Here is a 23,152-nt window from a genome sequence, read left to right as displayed (position 1 = left end):
GCCACACATGTGTTTTAGGTGCTGTCATTCCCTATGCTGGTCAGTGTAAAATTCCAGAGTGTGAGGAGGGACGCTCTAAGCAGACACATTATGATCCCTCTAGTGCTGTGAGATGCTGTGTTCTGACATTGTGGTTAGATTATCAGGGTACAGGTTTATATACACATGTGTGGCATCGTACGGCCGCTGGGCTGCTATTGCAGCTGCATATACTTGCCCCAAGTGGTCGTGTGAATGAGGCCTTACTCAGTTTTATTGCTGTTTTAGCTCCTATCACTCCCTAGGCTGCTAAGCAGACACATTGTGATCCCTTTAGTGCTGTGAAATACTGTGTGCTGACAAAGTCGTTAGATTATCAGGGTACAGGTTTATATACACTTTCATTTAGCTTTTGAACATTGTACTAGTATCTGACACATAGAAAGAAAGAGAGATGAGATCAAAGTTGAGATGATGAAAGCCATATTACACACAATTACATTCTCAGCACTGCTACATCTCAGCCACAACATACTGTCAGATCTGATGTGCCTCCCTCCCCTGGATAAAGACCTTACAGTATCTGCCTGTTTGCGGGCAGGAAGTCTATGTGAATGTGTGAGTTCGTCTTGGAATGCAAGGGGACAATGCAGCAGATTTATAAAAAGTGTCCTAAGAAAGGACCGTGCAGAGTTAGACTAGACATTCTTATTCTGCACCAGATTTATAAAAGGGTCTAATGTTGGATGGTAAATCTGTCCTAGTATAAGATACTCTAGACTGCACCTCCTATTAGTTGGTTTTACTTTAGTTAGGACACTAGTCTGTCGGGTCAGCATTATTTCTAGCGAATGGACCTTTTTTTTGGCACGAGGCCACGCCCCCTTGTCGAGCTAGTCGTAGTAGAGCTAGAAAACTGTCTAAAACCCTTTATAAATGTAGAAAAACTATTCATCCACACACATGTATGTAGACAAAAAAATGCCAGCTCACCCCACTTCGGGATCTCCTTCAGGCACAGCAACTTCTGGACACCTTCTGGTGCACGGAGAGTGATCCACCCATAGCCTACTGGTAACAATGTATAAAATATAAAAAGGACCAGCACTTCACGGAGGAAATCCAAGAAGGATGTTGCCGAACAGCTTGCTTTATTCGTGTAAAAAATACATAACAACACGGGGAAGAATCAACGGGTTAACACGTTTTGACGCAAAGCGTCTTACTCGTAACCTAGTTGCGCTGAGTGCTCCATCCACAGGACAAGGCTGCTCCTGTTGATAAGTTCCAGCTATTCAAAGCTAGCATACTCAACTTTTATTCTAAAGAGTCAAATTAATGTGTCAGGGAAAAAAATGTAATTGTACAGTTTTTACTTTTATTTTGCTTTTGCCTTTTTTATTAGTGAGTGAGGTATAATTAGACAAATGAGCCACGTGTTACCTCTAAGCACAATTATAGAAAATTTGATCCATCATGCAACCCTGAATCCATACATGGCATATCCAGAAGCTGTTGTAAGGAGGCCGTGGGAATCCTTGCAATGCCTCTTGTTCATGACTAATGATATATATTTATTCAACTATTTTTCATGGAGCATTATGGGGTTTAAAAAGTTTTCCTGAGAGCACAATTTATGTCATGGAGCATTATGGGGTTTAAATAGTTTTCCTGAGAGCACAAGTGATGCCATGGAGCATTATGGGGTTTAAATAGTTTTCCTGGGAGCACAAGTGATGTCACGGAGCATTATTGGGTTTAAAATGTTTTCCTGAGAGCACAAGTGAAGTTAAAGGGAACCTGTCATCAGATTTTCACGAATAAGCCTAATGACAAAGTTTCCATAGCACTATACTTGTGTAAATATTTTAAATATCTCTTCAGTAAAAGTCTTTACATGCTAGGATGGCTTCAAGTTCTGGCAAGCATTTAAATGCTTAGTGTTTTGTCTGGATGTTACTTTCAGATGGTAACGAATATAATAATTGTTTTTATGAGAAAATAGAATTCCAACAATTATCCAGATGTATTTGCTCAATTATGTAATCTCTCATAAGTGACATGCTGCTTTTACTGCAATCATTCTCTCTGTATTCATATAGTCATAATTGTGGTTATAATTTTCAGGTCCAAGCAAACTCCATTCCCTGAGAGACGTATTCCCGAACCTTCTCCATCATCAAGAAGAAAAACCTATGATAAGAGTGGGGAGAAGCTGGGTAAATCCAAAGAACAAAAATTGTACGTATGCCTCATGGCATATTTTAGTATAATGTGATAATGATGTATTTTCTTCTCCTTAATGTTCTTTATGCAGCCATTGTGTACTGGGGTTGCTTCCATGATAGCCGTCATTCAGTGGTGCGTGACATTTAAGAAATGAGATCATTTGAACCACCCCGTATTTGTCAGATTTGTCTACAGCAAGTGCCAATACTTGTTGTTGTGTCTTTGCCTTTGAAATACATTTTTATATTATTGTCTCGTGTAAGCCTCTGCTTTTTGTTAGTGAAGGACAATCTACAGGATTTGCCATGTTTTATTCACAAGACTTACTGAAGAATCTTCTAAATTGCTTGGAAAGCAGGCTTGTAAAGCATACATCATTTTACCTTACTGACTTCCATTAAAGTGAGCAATCCATGTTCTCTTTTTCTTGTAGCTCAGACTCGGGAACTTCAGAGGCTAGTCTTTCACCTCCTTCTTCCCCAACAAGCCGAACCCGTAATGAAATGAATGTTTTTAGCCGCCTCACAGTTTCTCAGGGAAACGCAACATGTCAGCAGGATAAGTAAGTCCTAGGACAATACATTGGCGGGCTCAAAGTTTCTGCATGGAATGCAAATTGTTGTACTCTGTCATCTTATCACTTTACAGAGCACATGCAGAATTAAGCCATACTTTTTACGATCTACGATTGTACTTCTAAGTACAACTTAGAAGTATCTTCTAAGGGACTGGGAGCAGTGTTTAGAAAACAAAAACTTTTACACATTTTACAATATTAATGTCTAGAAGAAGAGTGAGAACTTGTATCTTACTGGTTGTTTATATTTGTTTTGTTAACAGTCTTTTTTTCTATCTTGCGTGTCTACAGAGTATCTCTAAATGTTCTCCTTGGGGGAAAAATGTTCCATATATTAAAACCCCCACTAAACTCATTCTCTCAGTAACATACTATCACTGACATTTGTTTGTAAATGTAACATGTTCTATCCATATGTTGTTGCTTGGATTAAAAGAAGTTGTCCAGTTCCTTAAAAGTGTTAAAGTCAAAAACACATTGGGGCACATTTTCTAAGATTAGTGCAAACCTGCACTATATGCAGTTTACCTGTGTATAGTGCAGAGGGTGCCAGATTCAGGATTTCTGCCGCCCGTTCTTCATGAAATTGATGCCCCATGCAAAGCTCCAACAGAGTGCACTCAGAAAACTGCTGCAAAGCCCTTAGTAAATGTGCCCCATTGTTCACCAACTTAATTTACCCTTCAGTCCAGCAGTTAGACTCTGTTCCCCATCTTTTCTGGCTCTGCATTCATATTACATGCTTGCAGTCGAATACCATCACACAGGGGTGACCTGTGTATGATTTTTAGACTAGTGACCATCTAACAAGGTAGCAGTTTAGTGAAGTGGACATTCTTTGTGTTCTGCTGCACCATCTCCAGTATACCAACCTACAGCTTAATACAAGTCTTATAGAGGGCATTTCAGAGCCCTTGGGATACAGATGTCTTTTATATGTGTCACAGTTTGAATTGCTAAATAGGATTGAAGGAAAGGCGCAAATTACGGCAAACTGTATTTTCTATGTTTATTGCCCCTTTTGTACATATGCACCTTATAAAAGTGCATTTTTGGAGGCTTTTGAAACCATAGTAAGGACTTACAAACATGTCTGTAGCTTGGGAGTTTATAAGCCAAATCCAGGAGCTATGTATCTTATTCACATCTGCATAGATTGGTACTTTTGTACTGCTGCACACAATGAAGCAGTTACTCGTGAGGTTAAGCTACATAGAAAATATTATTATGTCCTCTGTGTGCAGTGTATGTGAGATAGCAGCAAGGATTTAGCCACTAGTTCAGGAACATCTAAATATCTAAACGTATAGATAAAGCCTGCAGGAAGGGAACCTACTAAAAACAAAATGCAGACTGCTAGTTGTGTATGGTGAGACTTTATTATTTTTAACGTACACTTAAACTTAGGGCTTCTGAAAAATTCATCTCTCCTTTATTTGTATAATTATGTTTTTTACGGTTAACATTTAGGTTTATGTTTTGATTTTTTTTTTAACATGTATAAATGATGTAGCTAAAACGTGTTTAATATCTCCTAAACACTAAACCTGAAGAAGAGTCCTGCAATGGTCGGTGTTTTCAAAACCCCAACATCTACTGTACTGATTATAATTCTACTTCTCCATGCTCTAGGAGAGCATGCTCTAGTGGGCATTTCTTACATCCACTCCATTAGTTGAGAAGCTTATCAGCTTCAGACAGCTGCACATATTGGACAGTCTACTTATCCTTTTTCTACCTTACGTTTAGAAGAAAGCTTTAGTTTTATTACTAAAAATAGCGCACATATATATATGGCAATATTCAACAATCCTTTCACAAGGATAAAGCAGTATTATATATCTTGGTGTAATAATAGAAGCACTCTGAGAAACATGTCATTTAATGGTCTTATATTTATGGACAATCAGAAATAGTTTGTGGAATTCTCTTTATTTCTGATTTTTGTGCATTGACACTTTCATTCTGAATCTTTGAATCACACATAGGTGCCAGAATATGGCCTTGGGCCAAAAAACTGTCTAAAATGCATTTTTACAGAGATCTAGCACTCACTGAAAAGTGTGGCTTTGTGTCGCAGTCTGAATGGCCTCAGTTGTGACAAAAAATGTGCTCTTGTGCCAACATTTTGTGCATTTGTTTAATGTAAACAAGGCCAAATAGTAGGAGGTGTAACAATCGAGAAGACCATCTTAGGCTGCTGTCACATGGAAAAGAAAATCATAATAATAGAAACAGAATCGAAAGGCACGGGAAGTGTCCATCTCTGCTTCCTATTCAATATAATGGGGGATTTTTCTAATGGGGTTTAATATGGAGAACGGCCTCAAAATCCGCTACTTAAGCAATATGTCAATGATTCAGCACTACTATCATGTTCACAACAAGCCAACATTTTTTTTTTATGGTTTTCGTTGATTTAGTTAGCGTTGCATTAATCTAAATTAATAACCATATTTACTCTATGTTGTCTATATTTAATATGACATGATTGGTGGGCTTGCAAATCTGCTTCCCCCCAAAAAATAAACATTGTGTTTCAGTGCAGAGGCATACACAAGACTTGACTAGATTTACATGACTAAGATAGTCCTTGAGGGTATTAAAAATCTTCATAAGAAAATGTATAGAAAATGTGCAAATGTTTCAGCACACAATTTTTATGAATTTTTGTATTTTATTTTTGAGTTTTATAATTTATCTATATGGATATAAAATCTTCAGGATAAAAGTAACATGCTGCAGATTATATAAAAAAAAACAAAAGGCAGTGGATTTTTCACACAAAATTTGGACCATGTACAATCCACCTTATGTGGATTGGTGGAGAAAAAAAAGTTTTATCCAAAAGTTTAGCTTTTTGTTTTTTCAGTGATCCTTGTAGAAATGATGCACATATGCATCAGGAACTACTGTGTGTGTACACTAATGCACATCATTGCGTTTCATGTGGTCAGGGGCTTGTCTCTGTATCTCCAATCACTAGAGCAGACTTACCCTTCTGATATCTGTATTCTTTCCCCCTGCATTCTCTACTACTGATCTTTGTAGGTCTGATGAAAGTGATTCCTCTCTGTCCGAGGTACACAGGTATAAATTTCTTTGTAAACTTTTTCTTTTACTTGTTGTAAATAACGCTACTTTATTTTCTGCATGAATATGCTTTTGTTCCCATTCTGCACTCACAGCTGTATTTGGTCCCCTAAATGTTATGTGCCTTTTGTAGTAGGTTTAATACAAGTGCTTTATTTCAAGTTGTGTTATGATTTTGCTTGCTTATTTTGACATTATTTTATTTGATTTTAGGTTTAAGTGAAGATAACAATTTAGAAAGGATATATTTTGTTTATGTACAATAGTTGTAGTACGCAACTGTTTTTGAAAGCATATTCTGAACATAAAGCATGGCTCCATTATTCCTGCCAGAAGAATTACTATATAAACCTACCATACTGTTATAAAGCATCCAAAAGGGTTGTATACAGTATATTTCAGAATAGATTAGCCCAGTGGTGGCGAACCTATGGCACGGGTGCCAGAGGTGGCACTCTGAGCCCTCTCAGTGGGCACTCAGGATGTTGCCTCAGCACAGAATTCACCAGACAGGACTTGAGGGATCCTCCTGCAGGCCCAGGTAGCCCAAAACGTGAAGCATCTTGGTCTACCTGAGACTGCAGGAAGAGAAGGTGAGGACATGGTCAGATTATCATTGGAGCCTTTGAAGCTCCTGCACTTGGCCCCACAATTTTTCATGTTCAGGGAAGCTCCAGTGGCAATCTAAATTTTCCCACCTTCTATCAACGATATTGATGTCCTCAAGACCCTTGAAAGCTGTGGTATAGCACGGAGCGAGAAGATTTTAATAATTTAATGCTAGAATTGCCGTGTTGGCACTTTGCAATAAATCAGTGGGTCTGGTTTGCATTTTGGGCACTCGGTCTCTAAAAGGTTTGCCATCACTGCATTAGCCCAAGAAACTGTGATTTTAATATGAACACTGTCCCAGGCCTAATGCGCAAGTACTTGTGCATATCACAACCTGCAAACATTAGGCACATGGTCCATTGTTTGTAGCCTATGTTTGAACAGTGTTTCAGTTCTGCTCACACGTGGAAGAAAAGACACCTCGAGATGCAGAAATAGGACCTTCTCTGAATTTTGTGTCTTGTGCAGTTGCGCACACTTGGGACCATGGAAACCACAGCCATGTTTATGAGCCCATAGAAATACATGGGGAGGGGGGCCTAGCCATAGAAACAATGTCCACAAATATGTTTCAGTGTATGAGGTCTTAGGCATTGTTCACACTTTGTGGCCGCTGTGCACTTTTTTGTCACCAATTCCTGGAATTGCTGCAATGGATGGAGCAGGTCGACATCCACTTTAGGACTTAGTGGGCACAGTTTTTAGATGAACTGGTTATATTTATATGCATGTTCCTCATATTCTAATTAATATATGCGCAAAGGCTATTAATGCAAAAGGCATTATAATTGTAATGTTGGCTACTTTGCTTTATTTTAACCAAACAAGAATTATAACTGACAGCATGATCAGGAATTGCCATGAACCTCATGGGTCTAATCACTGTAATGCTGTTTTGTGCACGCACGCATACAAACCTATCATAATTACCGCATGCGCTGCATATTGAGCACCAGAAGTTGTGAGAATACTTTTAATGAACAGCATTAACACAAATGTCTTCTTCTCTCTAGAGGCGTCATTAACCCCTTCCCTACCTGCAAAGGCAACAAATCATCCTTTATACAGTGTATGCAGATAGCTGAAGGGCACAACAAGGCTGTGCTTTGTGTAGATGCTACTGATGATCTTCTGTTCACTGGCTCTAAAGGTTAGTCAAATTATAGCTCCTTATATAAGTACAAGATGATGGCTAATATTGTGTGATTTTCTACTCCAGTTTTGATATCATTAGTCTTAATACTGATTATTTATACATTATTTGCCATTTTGTCTACATATTTTGTACAGTATCTGGGGGCAAAGGGTACTCCACACCCCCAGTAGCCTTTACCAGTGGCGTAACTAGAAGCTGATGGGCCCCAGTGCAAAGTCTGTGCCAGGCCCCTGACTATAATGTATAGTTTACAGTAATAGTCTTCTCATATGGGAAAGTGACACCCTAAGAACCCCCTAAACTTCTTGGTCCCGGGTGCGACCGCAACCTTTGCACCCCCTCAAGTTACACCCCTGGGCATTACTGACCCGGATCAACCCACTCAGGCCAGTCAGGACTTTTTGTACCCCACTTTAGAGGACTAGTAGTTCAGTGAGGTAAAACCTAGTAACAGGTTCCCTTTAAGTCAATGTAGTCTTGTTCCTACAGCTACATCCACAGCTACATCCAGTGTCTAAAGAGCAGAAAAACTGATAGGTGCAGGCTCCAAGAGTTTAATCTGCACCAATGACATACCGAGTGGGTGGCCAGGATATTAAGGATATTTATTAGGTGCACAGTGCTTCATGCATAATAAATGTTAATACAATCTGTGTCTCTGCAATGCTCACCAAGATTGATTGTTTTTTAAGGTTAGATACATATTCATACTTCATGCTACAAAAAGTAATATTTTTATTTTGTGTTTATCTTATTCTCAGATCGTAGTTGTAAAGTATGGAATCTTGTCACTGGGCAGGAAATTATGTCCCTTGGAGGTCATCCAAATAATGTGGTGTCTGTGAAGTACTGTAATTACACCAGTCTAGTATTTACGGTGTCAACATCTTACATTAAGGTGTGGGACATCAGAGATTCTGCAAAATGCATACGCACACTTACGTAAGTATTAGTTCCTGTTCCTTACTGATTGTAGCTTTCCTTTCACCATATAGTATTGTTTGACAATAAACATTCATGCCAATTTTTAGGTGTACTTACTATTAATTATTGCTAATCTCATGTAAGCCAATCTTGTGACATAACCCAATGCATTGGCCGTGGAATAAAATATATGAAGCCGGGTGGTGTGAGCATCTTAGAAATCATGGGATTCTACTTTAACAGGCAGCATTAAGCTCATCTGTAGAATGATTATAACAATCTATTCAGTGGGCGCATTTACTGCTGAACTCAGTTGTAGTTTGGCAGACTTCTAGGTACCAAAATTTTCTTCATATCTGCAAAGTACCAGAAAAGTACAAATTGCTACAAATCCTAGTTGCCTATTGACCAATGTGCATTATTGCAACGGACTTGTATTGCTAAAAGTAGTATTGGGTTGCTCCTATAAAAGGGACCACTTCATCAATCTGTTCACACAGCATTTCTTCAGTTCGCATGCAATGCCACAAAATATCGTTTTGGATCTAGGTGTCTAGTTAGCTTCCCATTTGTAGAGGGTTCTTTGCACCCTATTGGATGTGAAGCTAAATTTCTCCTTGACCTATCATCGTCAATCCAATGGCCTCAAGCAAATAAATCAAGTTCTGGATAATTATTTAAGACTCTGGGGCAGATTTATCAAGCTGTCTGAAAGTCAGAATATTTCTAGTTGCCCATGGCAAACAATCACAATACTAGTGCTCATGAATATTTTAAAGGAGAGCTACGATTGGTTGTCATGGGCAACTAGAAATATTCTGACTTTCAGACAGCTTGATAAATCTGCCCCTCTGTGTTTATATGTTCATAAATTGCAGTTGAAGGTATCCTTTATATCATACTGGATTGATTTGTTCCTGGATCTTAAAAAGACCAAAATAATAAACGGTCATTCTCTAGGACTTCTGTTCCTAATACAAGAAATATAAGGTAAAAGGTATTCTGAAAAGTAATGGCTGAAAAACATTTTCTGGTGCACTGGGGAGGTTTGGGTCTAGAGGATAGATTTGGGAATCTGGGGAGAACACTCAGCCTCAGCACTTCTCAAGGCTCCTCCTCTGGTCTGGATCAAAGAAACAGGGATGGCATTGTAATGGCAGTGGTGCCCATGTTACCTTGCTAGGTAGGCATGGCCACTGCTGTTTCCCAGCTCTTACTTCTATTCATTCTGGTTACGTGTGAGATGCCACTTATGATTTTTGGCGCCTGGATCCTAAGGCATACATAGACAAGTGGCAGTGTGTCTATGTGCCTCTGATGAGTCTACCAACTAGCACACATGCATTGTGATAAAAGGAACCTCCTTCCATGAGTGTTAAAGTTCATAGTTTTCCATGCAAAGATGTTTATATATGCATTTTTTGGACCTCAACGCAGTTCTGGACTTGTTATCTGTGGGACAAGTTACCATATATACAGGCGGTCCCCTACTTAAGGACACCCGACTTACAGACAACCCATAGTTACAGACGGACCCCTCTGACCCATGTGACCTCTGGTGAAGCTCTCTGGATGCTTTACTATGGTCCCAGACTGCAATAATCAGCTGTAAGGTGTCTGTAATGAAGCTTTATTGATAATTCTTGGTCCAATTACACCAAAAATTTTGAAACTCTAATTGTCACTGGGGCAAAAGAAAAAAAATTGTCTAGAACTTCCATTATAAAATATACAGTTTCGACTTACATACAAATTCAACTTAAGAACAAACCTCCAGACCCTATCTTGTATGTAACCCGGGGACTGCCTGTACTCGAAAAAATGTGCTGAAAACGGCTTATAGTCGAGTATATGTAAATATATCAAAACTCACCTTTCCGGCTTCCCTCACTGCTGGCTATATACAGGGGCAGGGGGCTGGCTATATACTGGGGAATATGGGCTGGCAGGCTATATACTGGGGGGCAGGTGCTGGCTATATACTACAGGGGCTGGCAGGCTATATACTGGGGAGGCTGTGACCAATGCATTTCCCACCCTCGGCTTATACTCAAGTCAATAGGTTCTCCCAGGTTTTGTGGTAAAATTAGGGGCCTCGGCTTATACTTGGGTCGGCTTATATTCGACTTATAGTGGGTTGGCTTATAGTGGCACCTTTTAATATTCTGTGTTATAGACTGGGAAGCTGGAAAAAAAATTCCAAATGTGGTGGAATTGCCAAAAAAAACCAAAAAAACTGTTGCGCCATATTTTAATGTTTTTTACAGGTTTGATTGTTCTGTCAAGACCCTCTCCTTTATTCTTTGGGTCAGTACAATCATGGAGAAATTTATACAGTTTAGTTATGTCTCAATACCTCAATTTTTTTTTTTTTTTAAAACCTTGCATAAAAAAACCCTTGCAATATCATGTTCTGACACGCATATAGGATGGGATCATGATCTAATTTATACCATTTTACCTAAAATGATTTTACTTGTTTACTTTTATATGTGATTTAGGGAAAGGGGGTGATTTTTTATCTTTAGTATTTTAAAATATTTTTTAAACTTTACATTTTTTAACAATTTTTCCAGCTTGCAATACAAGTGTGTCACAGTATATTGTATACAGTATATTTGCAGATTGTTTACAACATACTTCTGCATTAAGACACCCTGCCATTTCTCATGTGGTGGTGTTCACCTTAACCCTTTTGTAACCTTGGGTTATTGGTACCTGAATGTCCTGGTCAATTTTGGCAGTTCTGTTATGCTCTTCTTTATGTGACAAAATAAAACTTGTTACGATTTGGGTATTGGTTTTTTTTTCATGACACATAAGACTTTAACTTGATATTATTTTATTAATAAAATTTTTTTGATTAACAGACAAATAACTAAAATGTGAAAAAATATGCTGTTTTGTTATGTATCCCATTATATATTTCTTTTAATAAACTGTAAAAATGTATAAACTTTCATTACAATATTCAAATATGTGCAGGTTGAGAGGCAGAAGGTGCATGTACTTTACAAAAGTGCAGCTCCTTATGCATTCTGCTTTTAGCTGACTGGCTGAAGGGGGGATCTCTTCAAACTGATTAGGACGCCCGGTATCAAACATACAATTACCGTATATACTCGAGTATAAACCGACCCGAGTATAAGCCGAGACCCCGAATTTTACCACCAAAACTGGGAAAACCTATTGACTTGAGTATAAGCCGAGGGTGGGAAATGGATTGGTCACAGACCCCCCCCCCCTCAGTATATAGTCAGCCCCCTATAGTATACAGCCACCCCAGCCTGCCCCCAGTAGTATACAGCCATCCCAGCCTGCCCCCAGTAGTATACAGCCACCTCAGCCTGCCCCCAGTTGTATACAGCCTGCCCCAGTAGTATACAGCACTGCCAAGCCTGCCCCCAGTAGTATACAGCACTGCCCAGCCTGCCCCCAGTATTATACAGCCCAGCCCAGCCTGCCTCCAGTATTATACAGCCCAGCCCAGCCTGCCTCCAGTATTATACAGCCCAGCCCAGCCTGCCCCCAGTAGTATACAGCCCAGCCCAGCCTGCCCCCAGTAGTATACAGCCCAGCCCAGCCTGCCCCCAGTAGTATACAGCCCAGCCCAGCCTGCCCCCAGTAGTATACAGCCCAGCCCAGCCTGCCCCCAGTAGTATACAGCCCAGCCCAGCCTGCCCCCAGTAGTATACAGCCCAGCCCAGCCTGCCCCCAGTAGTATACAGCCCAGCCCAGCCTGCCCCCAGTAGTATACAGCCCAGCCCAGCCTGCCCCCAGTAGTATACAGCCCAGCCCAGCCTGCCCCCAGTAGTATACAGCCCAGCCCAGCCTGCCCCCAGTAGTATACAGCACTGCCCAGCATTAAAAAAAAAAAAAAAACTTATATACTCACCCTCTGGTGGCCCCGATCTGCAGCGCTGTTTCCCCGATGTCCGTGCGGGTCCTCTTCTGGCTTCCGCGCCCGTCTTCTGTACATTGCGCTGGAGAGAGCAATGGCGGCGCCCAGTGTGATGTACAGAAGACAGGAGACGGGCGCGGAAGCCAGAAAAGGACCCGCGCGGACATCGGGGGAGCAGCGCTGCACATCGGGGCCACCGGAGGGTGAGTATATAAGTTTTTATTATTTTTTTTAAGTATTTTTTACTTATTTTGTGACTCGTGTATGAGCCGAGGGGACGTTTTTCAGCACATTTTTTGTGCTGAAAAACTCGGCTTATACACGAGTATATACGGTATATAATCTTTCACTCTAACTTCTCATTATGTAATATATTGTAACAAACTACCAGAATATGTTGTCCAGACCAGCTGTTTGTTGTGATATTAAGCTCACAGTGCACTTGTATGTTTGCAACTGTTAACAAGATTGTTCACATTCATTGAAAGGAAATAAATGATTAAGCATCATTCACAAACTTACTTTCTGAAACAATGTGCACAGCCCTGTGAGTGTATATGATTAACAAATGTATAGATTTAACATATAAAAGCACACACACTACACAGACAGGTCTAATAAGTCTAATACTTTTCTGTCGTCAGATCTTCTGGTCAGGTGATGGCTTGGGATTCCTGTGCAGGAAGTCAGAATAGGACAGTGGCGCTCCCTCCTGGTGAGAACCAAATCAATCAAATTGCACTGAACCCTACAGGCACCTTCCTATATGCAGCCGCTGGAAATGCAGTGCGAATGTGGGATCTAAAGAGGTATGTTTCATGGAAAGGGAATTGGTATTCACACATGACACTGCTCAGGGCAAAACTGCTAAAGACAATAAAGATGCTGTACCGATGAACATTACTAAGCTAACTGGAAATTCTGCTGTATTCAGTATAGTAATATATACTTTATATTGAGATGTAAAGAATAGAAAAAACTCAATAAAATGTAGTGTATATTTCAATCTCATATATCATTGGTAAAATTTACTTGGTCTGTTGGAGTTTTGGTTCAAAATCTCCTTCAAGCCATTTAGTGTTTATCACACAACGGAAATTGGAACATGTACAATCCATTATATGTACATGTGAATTCGATTTCTGCAACCTCATTTGCATGCATATGACATTTCCATTCTGCTGCGATTGACAACCGAATATAAGTGGAATGTCACTTACTTGGGTTGAAAAACATTAGCGTTGCCCCATGGGATGACTAATCTTTGTGTACAAATAATCTGATCGCCTGGCCTGCATATAATTCTCCCCATGGATGCGTGGTAGTATGCGGAGCACAGTGTTACTCATGTACCTTCACACTTTAAATCATCTGAGGCTGTTTCAGGATACTGGGCCATAAAAAATTCCTTTTTTTTTTTTTTTTTGCATATGTGCAGTTGAAAAGAAATCCAGCATTAACTCCATATTCTATAAGAGTGTGTACTGTATCGTATGAACGAATTGTGCCATTTAGGGGGTCGACCACCAGTTTTTAGCATATAGAACTATAAGCAGTGTTATGTAGTAGAAAACCCTAGGGTAATGCCCAAGCCTTCGAGTGTTTTACTTTTTTTTCAAGTACCAAGTAGAGTAATGCCCCTGCACCTTCTGAGTCTTTGTGCAGTGAGTGTATGAGATCTGGGAAGATTTCCTTACACCTTGATAATAGCTGTATATGACAAAACCAGTGGTAAACTGCCTTTAAGATTAGTACTTTCCAAGCAAAATTGTGATCTGTCTCTTTATATTTTTCTATTTTAAAGGTTTCAGTCTACAGGGAAATTAACTGGACATCTTGGACCAGTCATGTGTCTTACAGTAGACCAGCTTGCCAATGGTCAAGATATGATTATTACAGGCTCAAAAGATCATTACATTAAGGTAAGAAATCCGGTTTATTGGTTTAATAGCAAGGTAAAATATAAATTAACATGAACTATAAAACTAAAGTGTATAGAATGTATTGCAGTGTCCGGCACAATTCACTGGGGGGCAGGTCTTTCACAAAATTATTGTGTCCTAGCTAAGGGTAACATGTTATAAACATGTAGCAATCACAATCTGTACACTCTATGGTTCTGCATCATCTTTGATACACGTACAGGCAGTTCCCGGGTTACGAACAATAGGTTCCATAGGTTTGTACTTAAGTTGAATTTGTATGTAAGTTGAAACTGTATATTTTATAATTGTAGATCCAGACAAAAATTTTTATTGCCCCAGTGATAATTGTAGTTTCAAAATATTTTGATGTTATTGGACCAAGGATTATCAATAAAGCTTCATTATAGACACCTAACAGCTGATCATTGCAGTCTGGGACTATAGTCGTCTGTAAGTCGGGTGTCCTTAAGTAGGGGACCACCTGTGCTATAAGTAGGGGACCGCCTGTACTATAAAAATGACATAATGCAGAAAGGGTTATGCATTCGTCAATAGAGAACTATGCCATTTGGTATACATGTCTACTTATAGGAGAAGCAGTACAAAATAAAATTCACTATTTTTCTGTTTAAAGAGTAACTGTAAAGGTTTTTTTTCCCCACAAATCAATAGCTCTTGAAATGTAACAACTTTTGCTATAATCTTTTTTACCTATATCAAGCAGTTTCTTTGCTATATCGTCAGATTACCTCAGTTCTGTAATAGCTACCTCCTCTCCTTGTCCTGTGAATCCGTAGTATAAACAAACTATGTACTCCTGGGAGGGCAGGGTCTGCTGCTCCCTGCTCACAGAGGAGGAGGTCATGTGACAGAGCTCTCTCTGTATATGTAGCAGAGCTGGATGTGTTCAGAACTATGGAAGCAGATGTCGCCTGCATAGATTAGGGATGTACAAGATCTCCCCAGTTCCCAATTCGTCCTTTCATCCCGGTCTGTGATTCTACAGAACTTTCCCACTCTCTGCACCTCATGCTGCTCCCCTCTCCACCTTGTCATCAGCACTTTCAGCTCTGTGTAGATAAGATATTAACCCTTAGTGCTCACACAGCACAGGCTATAGACTTCATGTAACTGGTTTACCTATGATTTCTTGCACTTATTACATATTCACTGCTCCTCCATGTGATGGAAGCTGTCAGGCTGGTCACCATTTACATCCTGCATGCGCATTGTTCAGTGGCGTTATTTGTGGGGAACTTAATGGTTTTAATGCTAAATTACTGTGAGAGAGAAGACAAGGCATCATGGGATCTGTGGGCAACCTATCTGGCCTTCTTTAGTAGGACCTGATGACAGTGTGTGATCTGCTACCATATTAAGTAAATTTACAATGGTTGTATACAACATAGGGATATAGACGCACCTTCTTCTCATTCAAAGAGTCTTCTGTATTTTCAGGACTATAAAAATTGTAGTTTCACACCAAAACTATGAATTAACACGTGTGGAATTATATACTGAAATTATTTCTTATATTCTAAGTTCTTAAAAGTAGCCACCTTTTGCTTTGATTACTGCTTTGCACACTCTTCACATTCTGTTGATGAGCTTCAAGAGGTAGTCCCCTGAAATTGTCTAACGACAGTCTTGAAGGAGTTTCCAGATATACTTGCCACCTTTTGCTAAGATTGGGTTCAGGTCTGCAGACTGTGGAGGCCAGGTCATTTGGCCTAGCACCCCATCACTCTCTTTCTTAGTCAAATAGCCCTTACACAGCCTGGCTGTATGTTTGGAGTCATTGTCCTATTGAAAAATAAATGATGATCCAACTAAATGCAAACCAAATGGATAAGCATGCTGCTGCATGATAATCATGCTGGTTTAGTATACCTTCAATTTTGAATAAATCTCCAACAGTGTCACCAGCAAAGCCATCCAACACCATCACACCTCGTCCTCCATGCTTCACGGTGGGAACCAGGCATGTAGCGTCCATTTGTTCACCTTTTCTGCGTTGCACAAAGACACGGTGGTTGGAACTAAAGACCTCAAATTTGGACTTGTCAGACCAAAGCACAGATTTCCACTGGTCTTATATCAATTCCTTGTGTTCTTTAGCCCAAACAAGTCTTTTCTACTTGTTGCCTATCCTTAGCAGTGGTTTCCTTGCAGCTATTTTACCATGAAGACTGCTGCACACAGTCCCTTCTTAACAGTTGTTGTAGAGATGTGTCTGCTGCTAGAACTCTGTGTGGCATTGACCTGGTCTCTAACCTGAGCTGCTGTTAACCTGCAATTTCTGAATCTGGTGACTCGGATAAACTTATCCTCCGCAGCAGAGGTGACTCTTGGTCTTCCTTTCCTGGGGTGGTCCTCATGTGAGCCAGTTTTTTTTTTGTAGCGCTTGTTGGTTTTTCAGAGCGACTAAGCTTTATTTCTTAAAATAAAGACGGACACTCGTTACTGCTTTTTTCTAGCCATAATACAAATTCTAACAGTCTATTCAGTAGGACTATCAGCTGTGTATCCAACTGACTTATGCACAACACAACTGATGGTCCCAACCTCATTTATAAGGCAAGAAGTCCAACTTATTAAACCTGGCAGGGCACACCTGTGATGTGAAAACCCTTACAGGTGACTACCTCTTGAAGCTCATTAAAGGGGTATTCTTGTCTGGGCATTCACATTCAGTTTCATTAATATGCCATATATAAATGTTTCTTCAATTAGATGTTATTAAAAATATGTACCTGTGTTGAGATAATTTCTCATAAATGTAGTCATATGGTCCGTGAGAAACCAGACTGACTCCTTGGTTACGGCCACCTCTGCTGGAGGGATTGCACAAAGAAACAAAAGGTTTTGGTACATGAAATGTCCAGAAGTTACTGTATATACTACAGGCGTACTGTGGTAATGATTGCTGAATCCAGGAGGTCAGGCAGGACTCAATAGCGCATGTCTGGCCACCGCAGCCAGAGTGTGAGGTGGTCGTATCCGGGGAAGCCATCTCGTTTCTAAGGCAAAACATGACTTCATTTCTGAGAAATTATCTTCACACAGGAACATTTTTTTTAATAACATCCAATTGAAGAAATGTTTACATGTGGCAAATGAATTAAATTACATGTAAATGCCCAGATGGGAATACCCCTTTAAGAGAATGCCAAGAGTGTGAAAATGCAGTAATCAAAGCGAAAGGAACCTAGAATATAAGACATATTTTCAGCTGTTTGTAACTTTTTTGTTAAGTATATAATTCCACATTTGTTCGTAGTTTTGAGCCTTCAGTGTAAATCTACAGTTTTTATAGTCATGAAAATACAGAAAACTCTACCTGGAAACTTCCCAGATCTTAATCACATTGAGAACTTGTGGTCAATCATCAGATTGGTGGACAAACAAAAACCAACAAATTGTGACCAAAATGCAAGCATTGATTGTGCAAGAATGGACTGCTATCAGTCAGGATTTAGTCCAGAAGTTGACTGAGAGCATTCCAGGGAGAATTGCAGAGGTCCTGAAGAAGAAGGGTGCAAATATTGACTTGCTGCAGTAACTCATTCTAACTGTCAATAAAAGGTTTTGTTACTCATAATATGACTGCACTTGTATTTCTGTATGTGATAAAAACATCTGACAAACACACATAACAACCAGAGGGCAACAGATCATGTGACAATATAATATTTGTGTCATTCTCAAAACTTATGGCCATGACTGTACAGCCAGCAGCCCCCTGTCCCTAGTATACAGCCTGCAGCCCCCAGTATACAGCCCCTCAAGCGGAATGCCCAGCCGTCACTCGAGCTTTGGCGTCTGCCGCTCGCTGAGTGTGTGCTGATGATATGCCTTCATACACACATAATGCAGACCAAAAGTTTGGACACACCTTCTCATATATCTCTCTTTGTCTCTCTCTCACCCCCCCATCCCCTAGATGTAACGAGCATCCTATTTAGGACACTAGGTAGATGTCCTTTAAGAAAAAAAAAAAAATCATTTATTAAAGAAAATTAATGTTTTTTATTTTCTTGTAGGAACATAAAGGGTAGTAGAATGATGCAAACTTTAGACCATTTGCTGGCACAGTAAAACCTTTGAGATTCTAATATTTTATATACATTTTTTTTAGATGTTTGATATTACAGAAGGGGCCCTTGGTGTTGTTAGCCCAACCCGTTGCTTTGAACCTCCTCATTATGATGGTATTGAAGCACTTGTCATCACTGGGGATTACCTTTTCAGTGGGTCAAGAGACAATGGAATAAAGAAATGGGACCTCTCCCGAAAAGACCTTCTTCATGTAAGTTTTTTTTTTTTGGGGGGGGGGGCACACAAGTTGCTTATACACTTGCAATCTTAACTTTGTTAATTTTCTCATTATCTTTTTTTCAGCAAGTTCCAAATGCTCATAAAGACTGGGTATGTGCTCTTGGGATGCTGCCCAACCGGCCGATTGTTCTTAGTGGCTGTCGAGGAGGCATCCTGAAGCTCTGGAATGTAGATACATTCATGCCGATTGGAGAAGTTAAGGGACATGATAGTCCTATAAATGCAATCTGCACAAACACGACTCATATTTTTACAGCATCAGAGTAAGAATTGTTTTCTTACCTTTATGACTATCAATTCAATATTAAAATATGGTGATATTGGGCTATTATCAGAGCCAAATCCAATTGCACTACAGCACTGCTTCTCCTATTATGAGGCAAACCTGATTTGTATAATGCAAGCCATTTAGTTTGAAGCAAGTCATAGCACATTTGGATAAACATAAGATCCATTAAAGGGGTTGTCCGAGTTTAAAAAAAAAATAAAATATATGTGGCCGGGAGCAGGCTGCCTAAAATAATAAAGATGTACTTACCTCCGGTGCCCTCCGGTATCCAGCGCTGCTGTCGCTCTGGTCCGGGCGCCATGTAAACAAACATGGCTGCTCCGGCGGCCATGTTTGTTTACATGGCGCCCGGACCGGAGCGACAGCAGCGCTGGATACGGGAGGGCACCAGGAGGTAAGTACAGCTTTATTGTTTTAGTCAGCCCGCTCCCGGCCACATATAGTTTTTTTTGAAAACTCGGACAACCCCTTTAATATTTTGTATGTTGTTGCCTTGTGTGAAAAAAAGAAAACCCTTGTTCTGCACAATACGGGAATCTGCCATGATGCATGATGAACCAGGGACACTTACTCATAGATACAGGCACCATTACTGTGGTACTCTCCTTTTAAAATCATTCTAATGAGCCTGAATACCTCCTGGGGCCCTCTATGCTGCATATGCTTCACAGGCTGTTTCACTATGTCTCACCCTGTTACCTCTTCACTTCTTCCCTCCCTCTTCCTGATGTAATCTAACTGCAGCAGAGGAAGTTTCAGCACATAGTGGGAGGGAGAAGTTTTACTTGCACAGTGTAACATCCCGTGAATCCAGAGCAAAGATGGGCTCTGGCAACTCCCCCCAGAGCTCTTTGGTCTTATCACCATAATTGTAAAAGTTGATTTTGGAAGGAAGGCGGATATCAATAACAAATATAAGGAGATTGCCACAGTCACGGTGCCTGGGTGCATGAGTATTTGCCCTAGTTCATCATTCTAATCCTGGTAAATTTAATTCTCCTTGATGACAAAGTACAGACCGTTAGAAAACTTTGATCATTTATTGAATCAAATAACTTAAATATTACATTGATAAAAGTATTCAGTACTTGGTTTAAGCACCTTTGACTAAGATTACAGTCCTCAGTCTTGGATGTGATACCACAAGGTTTGCACAACTGGATTTGGGGAATATCTACCATTTGTCTGCAAATCCTCAGTCCTCATCCTTAGTTTTTCTTAATTTGTTTTATCTAAGAATTATGGAAGTCATTGTTCTCTTAGGAATTTGCATTGCAGCAGAAATAGTGCCCCTCTTCAGATCTCTGTCTCCACACAATTCTGTCCATCAGGCATTTATTTCCTTCTAATTGGTTTTTGCTCTTGTTAGCATGTCAGCTGTAAAAGCATATATAGAGGGGCAGTCGTAGCTACATAGCCATGTGTGTTGTTTCTTATTTTATGTACCTGACATGATAATACACTTCATAGGGTGCAGCTAGATTTGCAGGATAATTATTTTTTTGGCATAGAGTAAGGTACTACTGGGTTTGGGAGATACCGCCTAAATGCAGTTTCATGCTGCCATAGTCCATGGGCATGTGCAGAGTCATGTGTCATGAACTGACAACACTTCTGGGGATGGGACTTCTTCTGTTATGTCGGCATATGATGCAAGAAGTTTCTGCTGCTTCCCCCACTAAACAACAGCACATATATTGTAATCTTGGTTCCAGTGTCCGAGGTTCTGTTTGTGGAGAAACAGGGACTCCTTGCATCACATTTTGCCTTGGTGTAAGGTATCTTGCCTCCAGCACTGTTGTCGGTCAGTAACACAGAACTCTACACGGTCTGTAATTCACATACCAACAATAGAAGTCTGAAGCTGCTCGAAGACCGATTTAGTATTTTTTTTCTTTACACTTGAAAATGTTTTTGCATGACTACAACCAGCTGTGTGAAATGTATGTCATGGTGAATGATACCCCAGTACAATAACATTGAGATACTGCAACCTACCAGATGTAAATGTTTGGTTTAGATGGAAAAGAAGTATTTTATTGCATGTTTCTTTTTGCAGTGATCAAACGGTAAGGATTTGGAAGGCTAATGGCTCACTAGATGGGCAGACGTCGGATGCTGGGGACACGAGTGAAGATGTCGCAAGCAATTGAACTGGAAATCTAATATCGTCTTAAAAGGATACTGTGACAGACTGTTTACCGTTAAGACTCTTTGGGCATTTAATATAGTATAGTACTCATACTGGACCTGCATAACTGGAAGCTTTGTTGTGCCCTGTTTGTTACTAAATCTGCTGTTGTCTACATAACACACACGCGGAGAAATCTTGTTGGTCTGTAGTTGAATGATCATTGTACATGTTTAAGCTTTGAATACAAAATGGCTCCAACTATATTTAACTGCAGTAATAAAAAAAAGCATTTAGAATTGACTTGAAGTACTCTTGTAGTGTCTGCCCTCACATACACTGGGTTCCTGTAGGCAAATACAAAACTGCCGAGAGCAGAGACAGGCTAACTAATGGCTCTTATTCCATCTGGCCTTGCTGATGCTCTTCAAGTGTCTCTCTCACATAGCTTTGTTGTTCAATAAACTACACGTAACCAAAGTTTTGCTTTTCTGTACACCCTTGTGCTCAGGATTTTCTGCGCAGTAAAATATCTGTGTTACACATTTCTTTCTTCACAAAGTAGTAACTTTTTTGTGGCTGCAAGGCAATGTTTTCTTTCCGTGTGTCATACTATCAGAACCTACAGATATGCTCTAAATTATTCTCTATTTCTTAGGGTTTTTTATTTTTAATACCTAAATTTTATTTCTACGGCCGCATCATTTTGCTTCTAATTTAAAATGCTGCTATTTTACAAGTGGTTTCTCATTTGAGTTCAGAGCATCATTTTGGTAGAGAACTGTGTATATAGTTTGGTTGTAAAGAGATCTTCTGCAGTGTTCGCTTTGATTTTAAACGCTGTGTGAATGTTTGGAAAATATTATTTTGCTTTGTTTTTTCTAAATTTTATTTTGTAAATTTGACAATTGCAAATTTAATATAGATGAAACAATTATTTGTGCATATTGAGTTTGTAGATTATAAAATGTGAATTTTGGTTCAACTAACGCATGAATAAACACTTGCACAAATACTTATGGTATGTTCTGGTTTCATTGCCTCCTCTGTGTTTTATTTTTGCTCTGCTCATCTATAGTTTCAATACAGCTTATTTCCTGTACTGTTCAATTTTGGTTTAGTTTTTAGAGTGATTGACGTATTGACACGTGAATCATAAGGGATATTACTCATTCAGGAATTTAAATAGTAGGAAAAGCACATGTAGTCTGTACACATAAAGTGATTTCATGTCAGAATTTTTTTTCATAGGTCAGTTTTTGCAAACATATTATCTGCTTTTGAGATTTGTACAACATATGGGGTAAATGTATCACTGCTGAAGCACTGCGCCAGAATTTGTGATTATTATGCCTCAATGAGGTTCCCATACAGTATGTTCCTCTCTCTGGTGGAGCACAGGGAGACCTAGAGTCCCTGTATTTGTGCTTTGTCCCTTCAATTGCTCATAGTACAACAGATTCTAGGTCAATTGGGTTAGTTAATAATATAATAATATTCTCTCATACCTTTCAAATCCAAGATTTTTTTTAGGGATCCTTTTAGATGCCAGCTGTCAGAAGTCCTTCCTGCCCATTCTCCTTATCAGCTGCGCACAAAAAGGGCCTTGAACACAATAGTAGATTTCCTGAGTCTAGTTCATCTAAATCACTGGGAATGGTGTCTCAAGAGGAAAATTCTTTTGATGATCACCAAGATCTGGGGCACTCCGGAGGTGGATCTGGACAAGTTCGGATTTTTTGTTTCCTAAATCCTTGGTATGGTCCCTAAGTGTTAGATGCTTTGATTCTATTACCAAGAGTCCTAAAGAAAAACAAAAAAGAAAAGGTGACGATTATCCAAATAGCTCCCTTCTGCTCATGGTTTTCAGTCCTGAAGGAGCTGTCCATTTTAGATCCTTGGATTCTACATGAAATTCCGGGTCTCCAATCGCAAGGCCCAGTCTTTCATCCAGAGATCAACATGTTACACCTGACGTCCTGGCTCTTGAAACACTCT

The 23,152-nt window shown here is 39.7% G+C and overlaps 1 protein-coding gene across 8 annotated transcripts in view; it reads left to right on the top strand.

Moving 5' to 3' along the window:
- KIF21A (kinesin family member 21A) overlaps window positions 1-21,590 on the top strand; it is a 103,701-nt gene extending 82,111 nt beyond the window's left edge. For 3 of the 8 annotated variants that reach the window (XM_072147113.1, XM_072147112.1, XM_072147114.1), the window contains 10 exons: window positions 2,107-2,220; window positions 2,642-2,770; window positions 5,837-5,875; window positions 7,504-7,640; window positions 8,408-8,588; window positions 13,116-13,280; window positions 14,276-14,393; window positions 18,535-18,705; window positions 18,798-18,997; window positions 21,083-21,590. In XM_072147113.1, the coding sequence (XP_072003214.1) occupies window positions 2,107-2,220; window positions 2,642-2,770; window positions 5,837-5,875; window positions 7,504-7,640; window positions 8,408-8,588; window positions 13,116-13,280; window positions 14,276-14,393; window positions 18,535-18,705; window positions 18,798-18,997; window positions 21,083-21,176 (1,348 nt within the window). In that variant the 3' untranslated portion in view covers window positions 21,177-21,590. The remainder of the gene's footprint in view (window positions 1-2,106; window positions 2,221-2,641; window positions 2,771-5,836; window positions 5,876-7,503; window positions 7,641-8,407; window positions 8,589-13,115; window positions 13,281-14,275; window positions 14,394-18,534; window positions 18,706-18,797; window positions 18,998-21,082) is intronic. The other 5 variants (XM_072147115.1, XM_072147116.1, XM_072147119.1 and 2 more) reach the window with 3 other exon arrangements.
- Window positions 21,591-23,152: the final 1,562 nt, after the last annotated feature.

Source organism: Engystomops pustulosus, chromosome 4, assembly GCF_040894005.1.
Source record: "Engystomops pustulosus chromosome 4, aEngPut4.maternal, whole genome shotgun sequence".
NCBI lineage: Eukaryota > Metazoa > Chordata > Amphibia > Anura > Leptodactylidae > Engystomops > Engystomops pustulosus.
The sequence above is the reverse complement of the archived record's forward strand: the minus strand, read 5'-3'. Positions and strand labels throughout refer to the sequence as shown.